Genomic DNA, 18,569 nt, shown 5'->3' with positions numbered 1-18,569 from the left:
CCGTCCCGGCGCTCCCCGCGCGCCGCATCCCGGCGCCCCCCGCGCGCGGCACTTCCGGCGGCGGCGGCGCTCGGGAGGAAGCGCCGGTGGGCTGCGAGGGCGGAAGCTGGCGCGCCGGCCGCTCTAGCCGGTGAGGCCGGCGGGGTCTCTATGGCGGCGGCCGGGAGCCCGCGCGGAGGAGGGGCCCGGTCCGGGCGCGGGGGCGCGATCTGGGGCGACGGGGCCGGGGCCCGAGGTGACAGGTCGAGCGGAGGGGGGCCAAAGCCGGGGGCGGGGAGGCCGCGGCCGGCGCGGAGCGGGCGCGGGCCGGGGCCGCGGGCCGGGGTGGGGGGCGGGGGCCCGGGCGCCCAGAAGCTCCCCCGCCCTTCTTCTCGCCCCCGAGACGGGAGGCGCCCCCGTCGGCTGCGCGGGCCGTGGTGAGCGGCGCCGAGCGCGGCCGTGGGCCCCGCGGGGTGGCCGGGCGGCGAGGGCGGCGGGCCCGGGGCTCAGCGGCTGCCCTCCTTGCAGCTCCGGGCCCCGCGCGGAGGCCCCCGGCTCCCGCCCCGCGCCGCGTCCCTGCGGGATGGACGAGGAGAGCCTGCAGAGCGCGCTGCGCACCTACGACGGCCAGCTGCGGCAGGTGGAGCTGGCGCTGGGGGCCGGCCTGGACGCCGCCGAGCTGGCCGACCTGCGCCGGCTGCAGGGGGACCTGAAGGAGCTCATCGAGCTCACCGAGGCCAGCCTGGTGTCCGTGCGGAAGAGCAAGCTGCTGGCCGCCCTGGACGGACCGCGCGCGGCCCCGGACGAGGCCGAGGACCTGGCCTTCCGGACGGCCGTGGCGGAGGGCGTGGCGGGGCCTGCGGAGCCGGAGACCGGTCCCGAGCGGGGGGCGCAGCCGGCGGCCGGCGGGCGGGAGCGGGAGCGGGAGCAGGAGCAGGAGCAGGAGCAGGACGGGGCCGAGGACGACGACGAGGGCGAGTGGAGCGGGAGGAAGGTGAACGCCCCCTTCTACAGCCCCTGGGGCACGCTGGAGTATCACAACGCCATGATCGTGGGCGCGGAGGCGGCGGGCGACGGCCCCGCGGCGGTCCGCGTGCTCTACCTCTACCCCACGCACAAGTCGCTGAAGCCCTGCCCCTTCTTCCTGGAGGGAAAGTGCCGCTTCCAGGAGCAGTGCAGGTAACCCGCCTCCCCGGGGCCCTGAGGGCGCGCGGACCTGCCCGCGGGCGCCGGGGGGCGTGGGTGGTCAGCGGAGAGCTCGGGCCGTGGAGCTCCGGCCCGTGGGCGCCCGCCGCACCGAGCTCGGCCTTACGCTTGCTGCACTCCTCGAGCGAGCGCGGAAGGACGGCCGCTGCCCGTAAGCCGGGTCCGCGGCGCCCCGGCCGTCCACCCCCCGATGCCCCGCTGGCCCGCGGTGCCCCTTGCCAGGCTCTGTTGCGCTCCCCGTCCTGCTCTCCTTTGCCTGGACTGATATAAAGCAGGTTCCAGAAACTACTGGTTTTCCGTCTACGGCTGCTTACGGCCGCGCCCCTAACGAATCGAGCGCGACGTTTTCTTAAGTTGAAGTTTCCGCAGTGCCGCCGCCATGTCTTTTTCCTGTAAGTGCGTAACTTGGGTTTTGCTCCTTTTTCATCTTTGGAGGGAACGCCTACTGGAACTTCTGGTAGATAACTTCCTTTTTTCGCCGAAATCCAGGGCAACCGGCTCTAGTTCTTTGGCTGTCGTCTGTCTTTCTAGACTCTGACTGGGTCCAGAGTGTTCTCTGACCCATGTTTCCGCGCCACTGCTTTCCTTGTAACTTGCACCGACGTGGCGCGTGCGTGTAGGAAAGTGCGTGAGCCTAAGGTGCGCGGTGAGTTCACGGAGCGGACCCCTGCGTGTGCTGTGAACACATCGGCCAAGGAACAGAGCAGTAAGCGCCGCGTCCTTTCCACCATCAGTCCCTCGGGGTACCCCGTGCCCCTGGCTGGCACTTCCCTGTGCTGCCTTCTCTGGGCCAGGCAGTGCTCCCGGGGTTGGGCACAGTTAACACACCTGTGCAGCAGCCCCACGCCGGGCCCTCCTACGACTAAGGTTGCCCGGCTCGGGCGGCACCAAGCCCCCGCCAGCTCGCACGGGGCCGGTCGGCTCTGAGGTGGCCCCCGAGTGCTGTGCCTTCCCAGGCTTCACGCTCTGTTAGCATCGGACGTGACTGGCGCTGCTTACGCCAGACCGATGGGCCGTTTTCTGGTGTTTGCTTTGCCTTTTCTTTTTTTTTAAACAACTTACTTATTAGTGAGAGGGAGAGAAAATGGGCGTGTGTGGGGTGGGGTGTGGCAGGAGAGGGAGTGAGACCGGCTCACGCAGGCTCCCTGCTGAGCGCAGAGCCCGACCAGCTGAGCCACCCGGTGCCCCTGCTTTACCTTTTTGAAAATAAACCAGATGATGTTGACACGTTTTTGACTCCCCTCTGTCACAGCCCTTCCCCATTGGGAGGCTGGGATCACAATTGGGTTGTGTTTCCTTCTAGCAGACACCAGTTGTTCACAGACGGGATCGTGTACAAGGAGTATGTATTTGTGCTATTTTTAAAACAAGCGGTGTTTGAAGCAACAAGGGTGGCTCACTTCACGGCTTTCCCTCGTGTGTGTGTGACATCGGTGTTGATGTCTCCGGAGCTCTTTGGTTCATTTCAGCCGCTGTGGTGTTTTCCTCGCGAGTATGCCGTATTTATTCTGTTCCTTTGATATTTCCCAGGGTTGTTGGTTTTTTTTTTAAGATTTTATTTATTTGTGAGAGAGCGAGAGAGCAAGCGAGAGCTCGCACACACAAGCAGGCAGAGAGGCAGGCAGAGGCAGAGAGAGAAGCAGGTTCCCCAAGGAGCAGAGAGCCCGATGCGGGGCTCGATCCCAGGACCCTGAGATCATGACCTGAGCTGAAGGCAGCGGCTCAACCCACTGAGCCACCCAGGTGCCCCCATTTTCCAGTTTCTATTACAGACAATTGGCCGTGAACATCTTCGTGTGTTCTTACGTGCCTGCCGGGAGTTTCTCCTGCACCTAACCCGCGTGGAGAGGGCACGCAGTGGCCGACTCTGCGTGGGGCACAGGTCTTCTGGCCGGTCCTCTCTGCACTTGCCTGCGCTGCAGTTTTCTGACTTGCGGGTCCCTGCCTGCTGCAAGCTGGGAAACTGGCATCGTGTTTGAGTTTGTATTTTCTTGATTCCTAGTGAGGTACGGCATCTTTTCCTACATTTGTTCAACTTAATTTCTCTATTTCAGTCTCTTACTTGTAAAACAGAGACGAGAATTGTCTTTCGTAGTTGTGGGGAGAATGGAACGCGTTAATACACACAAAGAATTTTAGACCCGTACCTCACGTGTTGTGAGCTCCCGGTGGATGCTAACCTCACCTTGCTGCAGAACCAGGCCAGACGTGGGAAGTAAGTACCTAGTGTGGGCTTGACTGCAGCCCCCACAGTCACCGCTCCGCTCACAACGGCAAGGTGGCCAACCACCCCCCAGAGCCCCGCCCTGCACCTCAAGCCCAACACAGCCTGCTCCCTCCTCCCAAACGACCACGATGCCCGGCTTCTCTTCTCGCCGCCTCCTTGTGTTAGTTCCCGCCCGTCACCCGGCTGTCACTGTGCTAGGAACCCCGTGGTGCGGTCTTGCTCACTAAGCGGCTGTGTCTAAGTCCGGCTGTCCCCAGCCTTCTCACGGCCTTTCCTGGCCTGACAGTTCGCTGAAAGTCTGGGCGCTCCGGCCCGTCGTGGAGGGCGGCTGGCGCAGTCCGGCCCGACCTTCTGCCCGCTGGCAGCTGCGTCAGGGGAGCTGACCACAGGCAGGTTCACCCTCTTTGGCAAGACTCTAGATGCTGCTGTTTTTCTTCAAGACATGCTCGGCGTCCCCGTTTTTCTCTGGTCACGGTAGCAGCCGTTGATGCATCCGTGTCAGAGCCTGATGCTCTGAGCGAGAACTGCCAAGGAGAGGCTTTTCTGTTCATTTTCTTTTACTAGCCATAAAGAGATGCTTTCCCCATCTGTGATTTGGTACCCAGTGGTACAGTTCATATAGAAAATTCAGGATAAATGCTGGATTTTTCTGTTTTCTTTACTTCATCTCCAAGAAATGAATTGGTTCTCTTTCATCCTGATAAGGTAATAAATTAGCTTTGAAAAATATTTCTAATATCCTTATGGACTCATGAATTTCACAAATTTCAATCTGTTGATTTCCTAATTTTCTATACAGGCATCCTCCACTTTTCAAAAGTTCACGTAGGGGCGCCTGGGTGGCTCAGTGGGTTGAGCCTTTTCCTTCGGCTCAGGTCATGTGCCCCAGGGTCCTGGGATCGAGTCCCGCATCGGGCTCCTTGCTCCTTGAGGAACCTGCTTCTCTCTCCGCCTCTGCCTGCCTCGCTGCCTACTTGTGATCTCTGTCTGTCAAATAAATAAATAAATAATCTTATTTTTTTTTTTTAAAGTTCGGGTACAACACTTTTATGAAAGACATACATTAGTAATTTTTAACATATTGTTGGTTTTGGATCCCAAAATGAGTCTCTTATAGGTAGCATCTGTCCTTCCAGTTGTCTTTTTTTTTCCCTCCAGATTTTATATGTTTATTTGACAGAGATCACAAGGAGGCAGAGAGAAAGAGGGGAAAGCAGGCTTCCCACTGAGCAAGGAGCTCTATGCGGGGCTCGATCCCAGGACCCTGAGATCATGACCTGAGCCAAAGGCAGAGGTTTGAGCCACTGAGCCACCCAGGCGCCCCCCTTTTATACGTTTTCTATGTACGTTTTAAGATGTGCTGTTTCGTGAATCATTGCCATCATATTTTCATTTAGTTCTTTGAACGCACTTACACTCTCTGCTTTGAGGACTTTGCAAGATTCAACATTTGGGCCCACTCAGATTCAATCAGCTGCTTTTTTCCTAAGTGTGAGTCCCACTTTACTGTTTGCATGTGTCCTAAGTTTTTATTTCAGATAATATCTTGTAGCAACTCTGTACTTTGAATTGTTTTCCTCAGTATTTTGTTTTATTTTAGTATGTTTTCTGGATCTGAATTCCAAAGTCTGTTCCCCTCATAGCTTGCAGCGTCTGGTATCTCTACTCAAATCTTTAAATTTATATTTACCTTTTAGCCTGGCTTTTTGGGAGTCACTTCTGTGTCTGTGTTGCTTAGCGGCCAGCCAGTGATTTCGGAGGAGGTTTGTTTCAAACACTCACCCAGAAGGCTTCTCCCTGTCTGTCAGTCAGTCTCTGGCGGCTGGGGGGCACCTTCTGAGTTCAGCCAGCCCCCAGTCTCCCTCGGCTTTCACTTGACCCTGGCATCTCTCAGAGCTCCCGAAACATGCACAGTGTTTCCTGGAGAAGCAGAGGTGTTTGGAGGCTGGAGCCCTTATGTGGTCATTTAGTTTTCAGGGTCCTGAAGTACCTGTTAGGTGCCTGCTGGGGACCCTGTCAAACAGCAGTAGCCACTCCCACTGGCCCACAGCCACGGCTGCCGGAGCGGTCCATCTCCTCTTGGTTTCATCAGGTTCATCCCCTTCCAAGGCCCTGGCTCTCACCCCTGCCTACTTCCATCCAGGGGCAAGCAGGAAGCGTCCCCCACTGTGAAGGCTGCTGACGTTTCCACCTCCCGTTCTAGCCCCAAATTGGGCACTTTTTCAAAAATAATGCCTAAGCAATATGTTTCTTTGCATTTCCAGAGTTCTGAAGCTGAGTTTGGACCATTTTGCTCAGTTTTAACCTTGTTTTTCTATACTTGGCCACAGCTGGAACTCAGAACCTTCTTTTTAATTCTGAATACTTGTTTTCAGGTTCAGGTTTTGTTTGTTCGGGAATGCATTTCTGTGAATGTTGCGAAGTAGGTGATTGAGTTGGGTTGTTCTGATGCAGGAAACCAGTTTCCAGCCTTCCCCTTATGAAACCGTTAGTCCATCCATTCCTGACTTGTGCGGCGCCCCTCCTCTGCCCCCGGGAAGCGTTCTGTGTGCACAGCGCTCGTCCCGGGGCCCGGCCGCTCTGTTTCAGTCCGGTCATCGGTCTGGCCATTGCTGCAGTTTTTAACTCGTCTCATGGGTAGGCCATTACCTACTCCCCATGGTTGGAAACTTGGGTTATTTCCAAGTCTTTTATATTTGGTTAACATCCTTTGAGCCCAATCTTTGCATACTTTCATTCTTATTTTCCGAGAATCATTTCTTCAACGTGCTTTCCCAGGTTAAGGACTGTACTAAATTTTCAGACTCTGTTATCACTGAAGATTCCTGCAGAGAAATTTTAATTGGTGATGTCTGTGGGTGTGTATCTGTGGGTCTGCGTCTCTGAGGGTGTGGGGGGGTTTGTGTGTGTGTGTGCGGGGGGGCGTGTGGGGACACACTTGTCTGTGGGGGAGTGTCTGGGGCACATGTGTCGGGGGAAGTGCGGGCATACGTGTCTATGGGGTGTGTGTGTCTAGGAGTGCGCACGTCTGCGGGAGTGTGTCTGGGGCACGCGTGTCTGGAGGTATGTCTTGCGGGGCACGTTTCTATGAGAAGGCACGCGCTGTGGGGAGTGTGTTTGGGGTGCAAATGTCTGTGGGCCTGCATGTCTTTGGGGGGGCATATGTGGGGGTGGAGAGGCGTGTGTGTCGGGGGGATGTCAGGGGGCGTGTGTATATGGGGGGGCGTGTGTGGGGAAGGGGTGTGTGTGTGTCTGGGGGTCTGTCGGGGGGCGTGAGTGTCTGCGGAGGCACGCGTCTGCGGGAGCGTCGCCATGGGGCTCCGGTGGAACTCAGTCCTGGGTGTCGGCCTCCCCTTTGGAGCGTGTCCTGCGGCTCCTTGGCGAGCAGGGTTTCCGGAGTCACCGCTGCAGAGCACCTGGGGCCCGGGCTTGCTGCTGCCGGCGCTGCGCCGTGCGCCGTCATCGGCAGTGTCCTGAGGGTCTGAGAAGGAGCTGCCCAGGATCTTGCCGGAGGAGGTGTCTCTGGCCATCTTTGTCCCCCCAGGAGAGAGGGCGGAACCTCTTCCTTCCCGGCCCCTGTGCCAGCACCAGTCTCCGCCCGGAAGGACCTGTGGGACCCGTGGGGTGCGGCACTTTGCGCGGAGTAGGTGCCAGTCCTTGTCGCTCTCGTAGGGTTCACGCAGTTTTCTCCGAAGCACGCTGGCCCGGGAGCGGGATGTGGGGTCGGTCTTTCGGCCTTGATTTGGTAGAGCTGCAGCTCGTGGTCCTTTGTCCCCACGTTTCTTTCTCTTTCTTTGCCACCTTCTTCTCCCCTCCCCTCCCCCTCTCGGTTTTGCTTTTATTTTAAGGTTGTATTTATTCAACAGAGAGAGATCACAAGTAGGCAGAGGCAGGCAGAGAGAGAAGGGGACGCAGGCTTCCCGCTGAGCAGAGAGCCCGATGCGGGACTCGACCCCAGGACCCTGAGACCATGACCTGAGCCGAAGGCAGAGGCTCAACCCACGGAGCCACCCAGGCGTCCTCGGTTTTGGTTTCGACCTCACTGGTTCCCTGGTATCTCCTCTCTGGTTCTCCTACTTTGCGGTCCTTTGAGTGCACACAAAAACGCACCTGCCTTGAGTGGCTGTTAGCGTCGGGGCCTCCTGGCCGGTGGAGAGGCGATGGGGGCGTTAACCACGCGGCCCTCTGCCCGCCGCATTGTTGCTCCGGCCCAGAAAGCTGGAGCGTGACACAGCATCTGGTCCTCAGGGTACCCAGATCCACCCTGCAAAGGAGAGTGTGCCCACGGGTGTGTCTGTGGGTGTACATGCCTGTGTGTGTGCGCGCAGGGGCATGTGTACGTATGCCTACACCTGTGTGTGTACGTGTGTGAACGGACGTGTTTCTGCACATGTGTGTCCGTTTGTCTCCCATCTGCCCCTCCCCTCACAGGAGCACCCAGGCAGGTGGACTTGGTTCTCCTGGGATCCTTCGCCCTTGTGCGCTGTGTCTGAGCCCCTGTCCCCCGTGGCTGTCTCGACAGGTTCTCCCACGGGCAGGTGGTCTCTGTGGATGAGCTGCGCCCCTTCCAGGACCCTGACTTGAGCTCCCTGCAGGCCGGCTCTGCGTGTCTGGCCAAGCAGCAGGATGGCCTCTGGTACCCGGCTCGGATAACCGGTGAGGCTGCCGCGGTCCTGTCCGACAAGGCCCTTCCCGGAGAGCCCTGCTGCATGCCCCCGCGGAGCGAGAGCACCCTCGAGCTCGGTCCCATCTTCCTCCCGAAGCCCAGTGTGCTTCTGCCACCACTGAGGCCACTGACCTGGCCTGTCTTCTGCCTCTAGATGTGGATAACGGCTACTACACAGTTAAGTTTGACTCCCTGCTGCTGAAGGAGGCCGTGGTGGAGGGAGACAGCATCCTGCCCCCACTGCGCACGGATCCCACAGGGTCCTCGGACTCGGACAGTGGCGACGCGGACGACCCCAGCTATGCCAGAGGTAATGGCGGCAGGGCAAGGTCCCAGAAGCCAGGACGGGGAAGCACTGCCAGCAGTCCCCCTGCGAGCTTCCGGTTGGCGGGGCCTCTGACCATCCCACTAGACAGTGGGGGGTTGTGGCTGCAGGGAGGCAGCTGCGCTCTGCAGAGGGCTGGTAGTTTCTGAACCCCTGGGTCCACGGTGGGGGCAGGGAGGACGGAGTCATGAGGTCGGTGCTGACTTGCTACCAGGGCAGCAGGGGAGCTCAGCGCCTGAGAAGGTGGGTCAGGGGAGGGCTCGAGTGGGGAAGGGCTGCCGTGTGACCTTGGCCCCGGGGAGCTGTGCCTCTGAGCTGTGGGGAGGGCTGGACCGGACTCAGTCAGACTCTGCCATGAGTTCGGCCCTACAGTCTCGTGCCAACGACAGGTCTGGGCAATGGATGGAGAGCCCGAGGTACCAGGCATCTCGGCCCTGGGCCAGAGCTGAGCTCTTGGGCAAACACCGGCCGGAGCCCAGAGTGCTCCGTGTCTAGGGGGCCGTGCCACTGCCCTGTTCCCCACAGTGGTGGAACCCGGTGCTGCTGACCACGGGGCCTGCAGCTCTGCTTTCGGCGGCTGGGAGGTTCACACGCGGGGCATTGGCTCCAGACTTCTTGCCAAGATGGGCTACGAGTTTGGCAAGGGTGAGTGTGCGCCGCCCTGGGGAGAGAAGGGGGTGCCCCAGCCCCGCTCGGGTCCGGCGGCCGCGGCGCTAGCCCTCTGTGCTTGCAGGTCTGGGCCGACACGCAGAGGGCCGGGTGGAGCCCATCCATGCCGTGGTGCTCCCTCGAGGGAAGTCGCTGGACCAGTGCATAGAGACCCTGCACAAGAGGACCAGGAGCGGCAGGGCCGGCACCCCGAGGCCCCCGAAATGCCAGGAGAGGGGGGGCGCACGCCCTCCCCCTCGCAGTGTGTTTGACTTTCTGAACGAGACGCTGCAGTGCCGGGCCCCTGGGGCCCTGGAGGCCGGGGCGGCGCCCCCTGGGAGGAGGAGCGGTAAGGAGATGTACCGTGCCGGCGAGAGTGCCAAGCGCGCCCTGAGCCTGCGGCTCTTCCAGACTGAGAGGAAGATCAAGCAGACCCAGCAGGACATCCAGGGCATCCAGAAGGCCCTTGCCCGAAACACCGGCCGGTATGTGTGGGGCCAGACTCACACGGAGGGCAGACCCCAGGGGGGCAGTGCCTGCAGCCCGGCGGTGGGCATCCGGCCCCCAGTTCCCACGCAGGAGCCTGCTCTGACCGGAGGGCGGCGGCTGTCTGAGGAGGGTCTGGATGCTTGCAGGGGGATGGGCGGCGGCTACAGCAGTTGGGGGCTTCGTGCCAGTGGCCCAGCAGCCCATGCTGAATGGCAGGCTCCTCTCTAGGCACAGTGTGACGGCAGCCCAGCTGCAGGAGAGGCTGGCAGGAGCCCAGCGGGAGCTGGGGCAGCTCCGGGCCCAGGAGGCAGGCCTGCAGCGCGAGCAGAGGAAAGCAGACACCCACAAGAAGATGACTGAGTTCTAGAGCCCCCGTACATGCAGTGGACAGAGCTCAGGGCCCCCAGGCCCGGGCTGCCCTCTGGAAGACTCGTTGTCACCCAGCAACCAGCCAGGAGAGGGCCCGGCCTGCTCCCATTCCGGCCCCGCACCCCGCCTTCTTGCTGGTCACTGCTGAATGGAGATGGCGCTGCAGGGGCCACTTCTGGACGCTTCCTTGCCCGTTAAGCCCACCTGCCAGTGTCTTAGGGGGATTCCTTAGCCAGGACATTAAAGTGATTGTGTTATGGTGTCTTTCAGTGGAGGCTCTGCTGGCTTGTGGGTTCTTGGGACGTAGAGGGATCTCTGCACAGGGCCATGGGGCCAGGCTGGAGGGGCCCCAAGTGAGCCTGCTGCCCCCTGCCCAGAGATGGAGGGCCCAAAGGGCTGGCCTTCTCTTCGCTGTCTTGGATGGGGCTCTGCCAGCAGCCGTGAAAAGGGTCAGAGCTTTGAGTGCCCCCGTGTTGCCTGACCCCCACAGATGCGTGGGACTTGATGCTGCAGCAGTGGGAGGCGGTGGTGGCCAGTGATGAGGAGTTGGGAAGCACGTGAATGAGGCAGGAGGACCCGGTGGTGTGGGTTCAGAAGTCTTGAGAGCCTGGGTTCAGTCCCGGGGTTTGGGGGCCCCGAGGGCGCCCAGTTCCCGTGCTCTGCCTGTGTCCTTAACCCCGTGTGCCCATCTCCTGGGGGCTGGAGACCACGTGACTTGGGCTCTGGGAGTGGTGTTGGCCAGCCGCATACACCCACCAGGTGGTGTCGAGACCCCACAGGGGCTGCAGCGGGAGCAACGGCGGCAGAGCGCTGGGTGGCTGCGTGGAGAGATGCAGGGAGACACAGAGCCATCTCGTGGAGCACCCAAGTGGCCAGGCCAGCCACCGCCAGACGGCTGACAGGAGCCGCTGTGTGTGGGCCCGTGCCCTGTGTTCTGGCCTCTGGCCTGGTCGGGTCCGCACTCCACATAGTGCCCTTCTGGGGGCAGCTGAGGGCTGGGGTGTGGGAGGACCAGGTTGGGCAGCCCAGACCATCTTCGGAGGTAAGCCCGCTCCCTGGGTCTGGGTGGACTGGGTGCTGTGTCTGGAGACACCCCAGCCCAGCAGCTCTGCTAAGATCCCAGGAAGAACGCAGTGCAATGACAGGGACAGTTGGAGGGGAGGCGTGGAGAGCCAGGGACAAGTGGACCGGGGCGGGGGGGGGGGGATCAGGCCGGAGCAACCTTTCCCTGCGTGCTGACCCCACCCCTGCCTTTGCAGCCCCTTCGGGACCCAGCTCTGCAGTGGATGACTGAGGGGGCGCTGTCTGAGACTGGTCTGTGTCTCAGAGGGCCAGGGGTGTGACCTCAGGGCCTCCCTAGGCCCCATGTTTAGGTTATGGTGACCACAGCAGGCAACTCCCCTGCCCTTCCTCACTGGCCTTGCACGATGGCCGTCGGGGTCAGCCTTGCCCGCTCAGGTGCTTGGGGCCACACAGAGCACACCTCCATCCATGTCACTAGGAGCCCCCCTCCGGAGGCGGAAGGTGGCTGCCAGGGCTTGGCTCTGTGCTTCTGCAGGAGGGAGGGGCCGCGGAGCCCAGTTTCCTGTGTGCTGAGTCAGTGCCCCAGGGGGCGGAGACAGCCCCACAGTTTGAGGGGCAGCTGGGGGTTGCCAGGTAGGTGCCCAGCCTCTCTGCCCCAGCACCCCTGTCTTCTCAGCCCCAGGGCTACCTGTGGCTTCGCAGGATGGGGCCACAGGTGCCCTCAGCCCCTCCTGCTCTCTGGGTCCTTGGGTGCCTTGTCCTGTTCCTCTGGCTGTGGACACTGTGTGCCACCTGTCACAGGTATGTCCATCCCTGGCCCGGGTTTGGTGTGCAGCAGGGCTCCGAGCAGGTCTGGCTCTCTGCATGAGCCTCCCTACCGGGCCTTGTACCAAAGGCATCTCTGCCTCCCTGGCCTGATGAGACTCTTGCCTCCAGGAAGCCGGTGCAGAGGCAGCAGGCCGGCCCCCGGAGCGATGTGATGCCAGCAGAAGCGGTGAGTGTCAGGCTGTCCCTGGGGCCGGGGCGGGGCCACCACAGGACCAAAACCAACCTTCCTTGCCCCCAGTCCCTGCTGAGACGACAACACCTCTGCAACCTCAGTGAGTCGGACACCAGACTGCACCAGCTGCACCCGGGCCCCAGAGGCTGCCGAGGTGAGCCAAGCCAGGAGGAACCTGGCCTCCGTGATGGGCGGGGCTGGCCTCTGGAGCTGCTCTGGGGTTCCCCAGTCAGTTCCCTGCCCCCCTGCCCCAGTAACCTCTGTCTTGACCCCACCCCTAGGCCCACGGCCTGCCAGCATGGATATCTTGCGCCCACAGTGGCTGGATGTGTCTAGAAGCACCAGCAGACCTTTGGCAGCCTTCTCACAATGGGAACTGCCCCGGGCAATGCCGGCTGCCACCTCACCCTCCATCTGCCCCGAGGCCACCTATTCCAATGTGGGGCTGGCAGCAATCCCCAGGGCCAGCCTGGCAGCCAGCCCCGTGGTATGGGCAGGGGCACGGCTGACAACCAGCTATGTGAGGCCTGGGCCTGAGGCCAGACTGGAGATGGCTGAGTATGCTTGTATCCAGAAGCTCAAGGAAACAGAAGAAGGCACCCAAAGCCTGGGGCAGGGGAAGGCAGAGCTGACCCCAGCTGCCCAGGTAAACTGGAGGGGATGGGGTAGGGTGGGTAGGGCTGTGCAGGTTCTTGAAGGAGTAGACGGTGCTGACCCCTCCTTGGGTTGGCTTCCTCTCTCCCAGGTTGACATTCTGTACTCCAGAGTCAAGAAGCCTAAGAAGAGGGACCCAGGACCTGCCCCAGACCAGCTGGACCCCAAAGGGAGGGGAGTAATTCCACCTCTGGAAAGTGACCAGTCCTATGAGACCCTCCCACTCAGGGGCCTGGGCAAGGATGATGGCCTCCTTGAAAATGTGTATGAGAGTATCCAGGAGATGGGGACCCTCCCACAGAGCACCTGAGCCCTCCAGCTCTGGCTGTTAGCAGGGGCACACCTCTGCAGGGCGCGGAGGCTCCTGCCTTCCCCATCCTCAAACTAGGGGTCTCCGACTCCCCATCTGCCTTGAACAACCCAGCACAGAGTTCATCCTTACAAAGTAGGTAGTGCCCACCCCCCATTCCCTGCCCCCCCCACCCCGCAAGTTGGCAGCACAAAACCCAGATCCCAAATCTTCTAGCCTGTGAGGTCCCTGGGGGTCCTGGCTGCCGTGGCCTCTTGGACTCTCCCAAGGTCTTAATAAATCTTCAGCCTAGGGAAGATCCGGACAGCCTGTTTTTCTCGAAGGCCTGGGCAGGTTGGCAGGGAGTGTCTGGAAGGGCCCTCCTGCCCGGAGTGTCTGGGCCCCGTCGCCTGAAGCGTGTGCTCGGCTGGTCAGTTCCAGAAGACTGTGGCGAAGGGAGGCGAGTTCTAGGGGTGGTGTCCCCTGGCCAAGTCGGTCTTAGCGCGTTGCAGCCGGCCCGCAAACTGACCGCCCCAGGGTGGGACTTGGACCCTGAACACCGGGGCAGGGCCCCGCCGCCCAGCCCCCGGTGTTACATAAGGCACGCGGGTGGGTGGGCAGTCGTGCGTTACAGAATAACCTGCTCCCGGGAAGCCCGCCAAGGAGACGCGGCCCCTTCCCGGGATCCGGCAGCTCTGCGCGCAGCAAAACCCCCCAAGAAAGCCGGCCCTGCCCGGCGGTGGGGGCGCACAGGCAGCCCGGGCTCCTAGGGGCGAGGGGCCGACCCGCACTCGCGGCGCCGCGAGCGCGGCCCTTTCTGCAGGCCGCGCGGCTGCGGCCGGCTCGGGGCAGGGCCTGGGCGCGCGAGCCAATGGGAGCGCGGCTGGCCGCGGCCGCGGGCCACCTCGGAATGTTGATACATCGCGCGGGCCAATGGGCGTGCGCCGGGGGAGGGGCCTCGAGGCGGGGCGCGCGAGCCGCGCGAAGGGGGCGTGGCCGGCCGGCAGCCTCCGGGCCGCGCGGCGCGGGCGGCGGCCGATCGAGGGCGGGGGTCGGCGGCCCCGCCAGCCCGGCCGGGCCTGGGGGCCGTGTCCCGAGCGTCCGCCTTCGCCGCTGCAGCCTCGGCGCACGGCCGGCCGGCCATGGAGGCCGAGCGCCCTCCGCTGGCCGTTCCGGGCTGCGGGCGCCCCCCTCCCCGTGCCGCCGGCCGGGACCCCGCGGCCGCGCCCGTATCGGTGCCCGCGGCGCCGCAGGTACCGGGCGCCGGGGGACGGGGCGCCGACCCAACTCCCTCGCCGCAAAGATGGCGTCGGGGCTGCACAAACTTCGGGCCCCCGGGGGCGGGGCGGCGGGGGCGGCCGTGGCGGTCCGCGCGTGTCCGCGGGCCTGGCAGTGCCGGGTCGGGCCCGGCGGCCCCGGGAGCAATTCCCGCCGCGCCGCGCCGGGGGCGGGGCCGGGGGCGGGGCCGCGCCGTCCCCACCGGCCGCAGCCGGTTCGGGGGAGGCGGGTGCGGAGCGGATGGGGTGGGGGCTGGGAACCCCCGTCCCCCGCGCCGCTGCCTGCGCTGAGCCTGCCCTTTCCGCAGGGCCCTGCCGTGGGCGGCGGCTTTGCGGGCTTGGAGTTCGTGCTGCCTCGGGAGCCGGAGCCGCGGGCCGCCGACCTAGGGGCCCCGGGGACGTGGGCGGGGGCGGCGGTGGGGCCCCCGAAGCCGTCGGCGCACATCGCGGTGCCAGCGCAGAGGTGAGCCAGGGTCCCGCGCGCCAGGCCGAGGTGGGCGTGCGCACACGTGCGCTGGTGTGCGCAGGGATGGTGGGTGGGGCGCGGGCACGTGCCTTCTCGAGCCCCACCCCACGGGGCGTGGGGGGCTTCGTGGAGGGTAGGTCAGGGCCCCCGGCCTGGGGTTTCTGCCCCCTTCCCCAACACTCCAGCGCTGGAGGACTGGAGCAGAAATTATCAATATATTGTGCCCCTGGTGCCCCCCAAGCTCTGGGGGCCAGAGTTTAGAGCTGGGAGGGACCCCGTCAGTCTCTGCGCACTAGAGCCTGCCCGCTGACGTGAGGCTGACGGTCCAGGACTCCTAGGGCTTCTGACTGCCATCTCTTAGCCCTGCCTAGAAGCCGGGGTGCCCCACATCCAAAGCTTCTCAGATAGAGGCAGGCTCCGGCCTGGCCTGTGGGGGCCTGGGGACCAGCTTGTGCTTGGAGCCCAGTCTCCCCTGGCGGCCGCTGGCAGTTCCCTCCCTCCCAGGCCTGGCGCAGGCCCACAGCTGCTGTTGCACAACCGTGGTTAGTGTGGGGGGGAGGGCTGGGCCTGGCGGGGCCCGGGGTGGGCCAGGGGGTGGGGCCTCAGACCCCTGTCCAGCTCTTGGGCCTGAAGGACCCACCATGGAACAGAGCCCGGGCTGCAGAGAAGTCAGGCTTCACAGAGACCCCAGCCCAGGCGCTGTTTCTGCTGGTTCTTGGAGATTAGGAGCGTGTAACCAGAGCTGGGGGTGGAGACGGGCCTCCAGCCCAGCGCCTGGAGGGAGGGAGCTGGCATGCCGGGCGCGCGCGCGCACACACACACACACACACACACACCCCGCACACCCCACACAAGTGCCCAGGCCTGCACGTGTACTGGGCCAGGGGAGGAGCCTGACACCACCCACACCTCTTCCAGGGCCCCCGCTGGACAGTCCCGACTGGATGAGGTCATGGCTGCGGCTGCCCTCACAAGTCTGTCCAGCCCCCTCCTGCTGGGGGCCCCAGGTGAGACTGTGACATGCGACCTGGGTAGGGAGGGCAGGACCCCTGTCTCTCCAGGCCCCTAGAGTTGCCCGCGCCCTGGGGCAAGCAGAACCCCTTTGCCTGGACTAACACAATCTACATAGATCTTCTGAGGCCCAAGACAGACATCAGGACTGAGGCCAGAGCCAGTGTCCCAGGCCTGTGGGCCTGTGACCTGTCCGTTCCCACCCGGCTGGCCAGGCACCTCCCCACATGGGATGTCTGTGTACCTGTCCCTGTGCTGGGAAGGCCAGTGGTGAGGGCCGACTGTTCCCGGCCTCTGCCTCCTCCAAAGGACTGTGCTCCCAGGCTCAGAGTGAAGGGGCCTGCGGGGGCAGCTCCCGCAGCGCAGCCGGAGCCAAAAGTCCTACCACGGGTGCTGGCGTGTCCCCACAGAGCCTGGCCCGGAGCCCTGGAAGGAGGCCCTGGGGCGGCCCCGGCACAGCTGCAGCAGCGGAGACTGGGGCTGGGACCTGGCCAGTGACCCGTCCTCCCCATCTAGCCCCTCGCCCCCGCTGCCGTCTGAGGCAGCCCATTTCCTGTTTGGGGAACCTGCCCCAAGGAAGAGGAAGGTGAGCCTGAGGTGGCCCTCCGGGCGGGGTGGACGCGGCGGCCGGGCCTGACCACCAGCCCTTGTCACCCAGAGCTCAGTGCAGGTCCTGTTCCGGTGTCTGTGGAAGCGGTGTGGGAAGGTGCTGAGCACGGCCTCCGGGATGCAGAGACACATCCGCCTGGTGCACCTGGGGTGCGGCGGGGCTGGCCGGGGGGGCGGGGGGGAGGCCGAGCCAAGCCAGGCGGGGCGAGGGCTGCAGCTCGCACCCACTGCGTGTCCCCAGCAGGCGGCAGGCGGAGCCGGAGCACAGCGACGGGGAGGAGGACTTCTACTACACAGAGATGGACGTGCTGGCCGACGGGCTGTCCGGCCTGTCCCCCACACCCCCCACGGCCTCCGCACCGCCCGCCTTCCCCCGCCTGGACCTGCCGGAGCCCCCGACCCTGTCCAACCTGCTGCGCCCGCTGGCCCTGCCCCCGGTGCCCGTGCTGAGCTCTGGGGCACCCCCTGAGCTGTGCCGCGGTGACGACTCCTACCAGGTGGGTGAGGCCACGGGCAGCCGCTCCGGGTGAGTCTCAGGGCGCTCGGGATCGGGGAGAGGACACAGCTGCGTCTCCTTTCAGGGCTGCCTGGCCCCCATCCGCCTGGAGCCACAGCCCGCCCCTGTCAGGACCTGTGTGCCAGCCCTGCCCTCCAAGCTTGGTGCCAGCCCAAGGTGCGTGCGTGGGGAGGGGCCGGGGCAGGTGTGCGGGGGAGGGCGGCGCGGAGTGCAGCCTGGCATCGGCCCGTGTCTCCTCTGGGTCCCCCCCAGGAAGCCGCGTGGTGACGCCAAGAAGTGCCGGAAGGTCTACGGCCTGGAGCAGCGGGACCTGTGGTGCACGGCCTGCCGCTGGAAGAAGGCGTGCCAGCGCTTCCTGGACTGAGCGCCGCGTGCGCCCGCGGGACCCCGTCGGGGAGGAAAGCCGCTGCCACCGCCCCCAGCCCAGGGCTCTTCCCGCCACAGGGTCTGCTTCCTGATGGTGGGGGAAGTTGGTGACCCTGCACCCCCCGAGGCTTGGGGCAGGTCCCACCACTCAAAGTGCCTCTGAAGAAACCAGCCTTTTGCACTAAACCTCAGTGGCTGGCCCTTAGGCCCGGGTCCCTGGGTGGGCGGTGCCGCCTGTCCTGCCTGTCCGCCCACGGACCTGTGGGGGCCATGTGCGGGGCCATGTGGGGGCCGGCCTCTGTTGCACTTCGAGCCGTCCCTCCGGGGGGCCACCCGCCCTGCTTGTCAGCCCATGGACTTATGGGGGCCGGTCTGTGATGCACTTTGAGGGGTGTCGTGGGGGCCTCCCCTGCCCGCACTTAACCCGGCGGTTCCGGGGGTGACGTTTGTGTCGTGTTTGCGAAGCTCAGGTGTCTCGAGTCTGGGCCACGCCAGGCCAGGAGAAAAATTAAAGATTTGGGTTTTTCCAGAAGCCGTGTCTGCATCCTGGAGGGGGGACCGAGACCCTGCCAAAGGCAGGGGTGGTGGGTGGGCAGACCCAGGAGGCCCTGACACAGGAAGAGGGGGCGCCACGAAAGACTCAGGAGGCCTCCGCTCGAGCCGCAGTTTCCCAGTTTATTGGAAGTGGAAGCTTTGCAAGAAGGTGGAAACGAAGCCGTCACAGGAAGGAGGGCCCTGGGCAGGCCCAGAGCGGCTGCTGCAGACGGGAAGGGGCCACGCCCTGCCCTGCGGCTGCGGACTACAGCGGCTGCGATTTTCTGCCCACCGGTCACAGACGTCTTCTCCCAAACAGTAAACACATCTCCGGTACAAACACAGGCGCAGGGTAATCACTATAAAGGGGGTATAATATAGATTGTCCCCAAGGGGGGAAGAACAACAATTTTCAAACACTGCCCTTGTCTGTCTGTTTTGCTTTTGTTGACAGGTTGAGAGCATGTTGGAAAAATAAATATTTAGGAAAAGCGCCCACACAGCGCCCTCACTACAAGGAGTTCTGGAAGGGACACACACAAAACACAGTATAGAACCCAGAAAATAAGACCAACCAGTAAGTATGGCTTTCTTAAGCGTCGCACACGTCACAGAAGGAGCAAAAATAAGATCATCTTTCATCATATTGCAAAAAGTTCCAGTTTTTGCATTTTCTCAGAGTTTCTTTTTTAAAAAGGAAGATGTGCAAAGTCGGGAGGAGTAGCTGTGTCTCGAGTCGAGGTCCCTATTCAGTCCTGGCAGTGTTACGACTGTTTCCCAGAACCCAGAGTCCGAACATACAACCTGGTCAGGATCCAGAGCTCGATACAAAAGTCCTACAGGTTCCCTGTCCCCCCCCCACCCCAAAGAACTCACCACTCAACGCACTGCATTTTCCACTTTGGTGTTGCAAA

General features: G+C 63.1%; 3 protein-coding genes across 4 annotated transcripts; all 3 read left to right on the top strand.

Annotated features, from left to right (window-relative positions):
- Positions 1 to 483: 483 nt before the first annotated feature.
- On the top strand, positions 484 to 10,178 carry ZGPAT (zinc finger CCCH-type and G-patch domain containing). The gene is made up of 6 exons (XM_044262637.1): positions 484 to 1,158; positions 7,935 to 8,068; positions 8,233 to 8,388; positions 8,929 to 9,048; positions 9,137 to 9,536; positions 9,769 to 10,178. The coding sequence occupies exons 1-6, from the start codon at positions 563 to 565 to the stop codon at positions 9,905 to 9,907; spliced, it is 1,545 nt and encodes a 514-aa protein (XP_044118572.1). The 5' UTR covers positions 484 to 562; the 3' UTR covers positions 9,908 to 10,178.
- A 1,381-nt stretch (positions 10,179 to 11,559) lies between these two features.
- LIME1 (Lck interacting transmembrane adaptor 1) lies at positions 11,560 to 13,194 on the top strand. Of its 2 annotated transcripts, XM_044262264.1 has the most exons (5): positions 11,560 to 11,733; positions 11,869 to 11,926; positions 11,999 to 12,086; positions 12,214 to 12,578; positions 12,678 to 13,194. In XM_044262264.1, exons 1-5 carry the CDS (start codon positions 11,636 to 11,638, stop codon positions 12,894 to 12,896), a joined length of 828 nt encoding a protein of 275 aa, XP_044118199.1. In that variant the 5' UTR covers positions 11,560 to 11,635; the 3' UTR covers positions 12,897 to 13,194. The 2 variants fall into 2 exon arrangements, with proteins under 2 accessions (XP_044118199.1, XP_044118198.1); XM_044262263.1 differs by having other exon boundaries at positions 11,869 to 12,086.
- Positions 13,195 to 14,085: 891 nt separating this feature from the next.
- SLC2A4RG (SLC2A4 regulator) lies at positions 14,086 to 17,653 on the top strand. Its single transcript, XM_044262636.1, has 8 exons — positions 14,086 to 14,128; positions 14,461 to 14,615; positions 15,537 to 15,625; positions 16,040 to 16,215; positions 16,288 to 16,388; positions 16,483 to 16,735; positions 16,820 to 16,911; positions 17,008 to 17,653. Exons 3-8 carry the CDS (start codon positions 15,571 to 15,573, stop codon positions 17,117 to 17,119), a joined length of 789 nt encoding a protein of 262 aa, XP_044118571.1. The 5' UTR covers positions 14,086 to 14,128; positions 14,461 to 14,615; positions 15,537 to 15,570; the 3' UTR covers positions 17,120 to 17,653.
- Positions 17,654 to 18,569: the final 916 nt, after the last annotated feature.

Source organism: Neovison vison, chromosome 8 (genome assembly GCF_020171115.1).
Source record: "Neovison vison isolate M4711 chromosome 8, ASM_NN_V1, whole genome shotgun sequence".
Classification (NCBI taxonomy): Eukaryota; Metazoa; Chordata; class Mammalia; order Carnivora; family Mustelidae; genus Neogale; species Neogale vison.
This window is presented reverse-complemented; position numbering and strand designations above follow the sequence as displayed.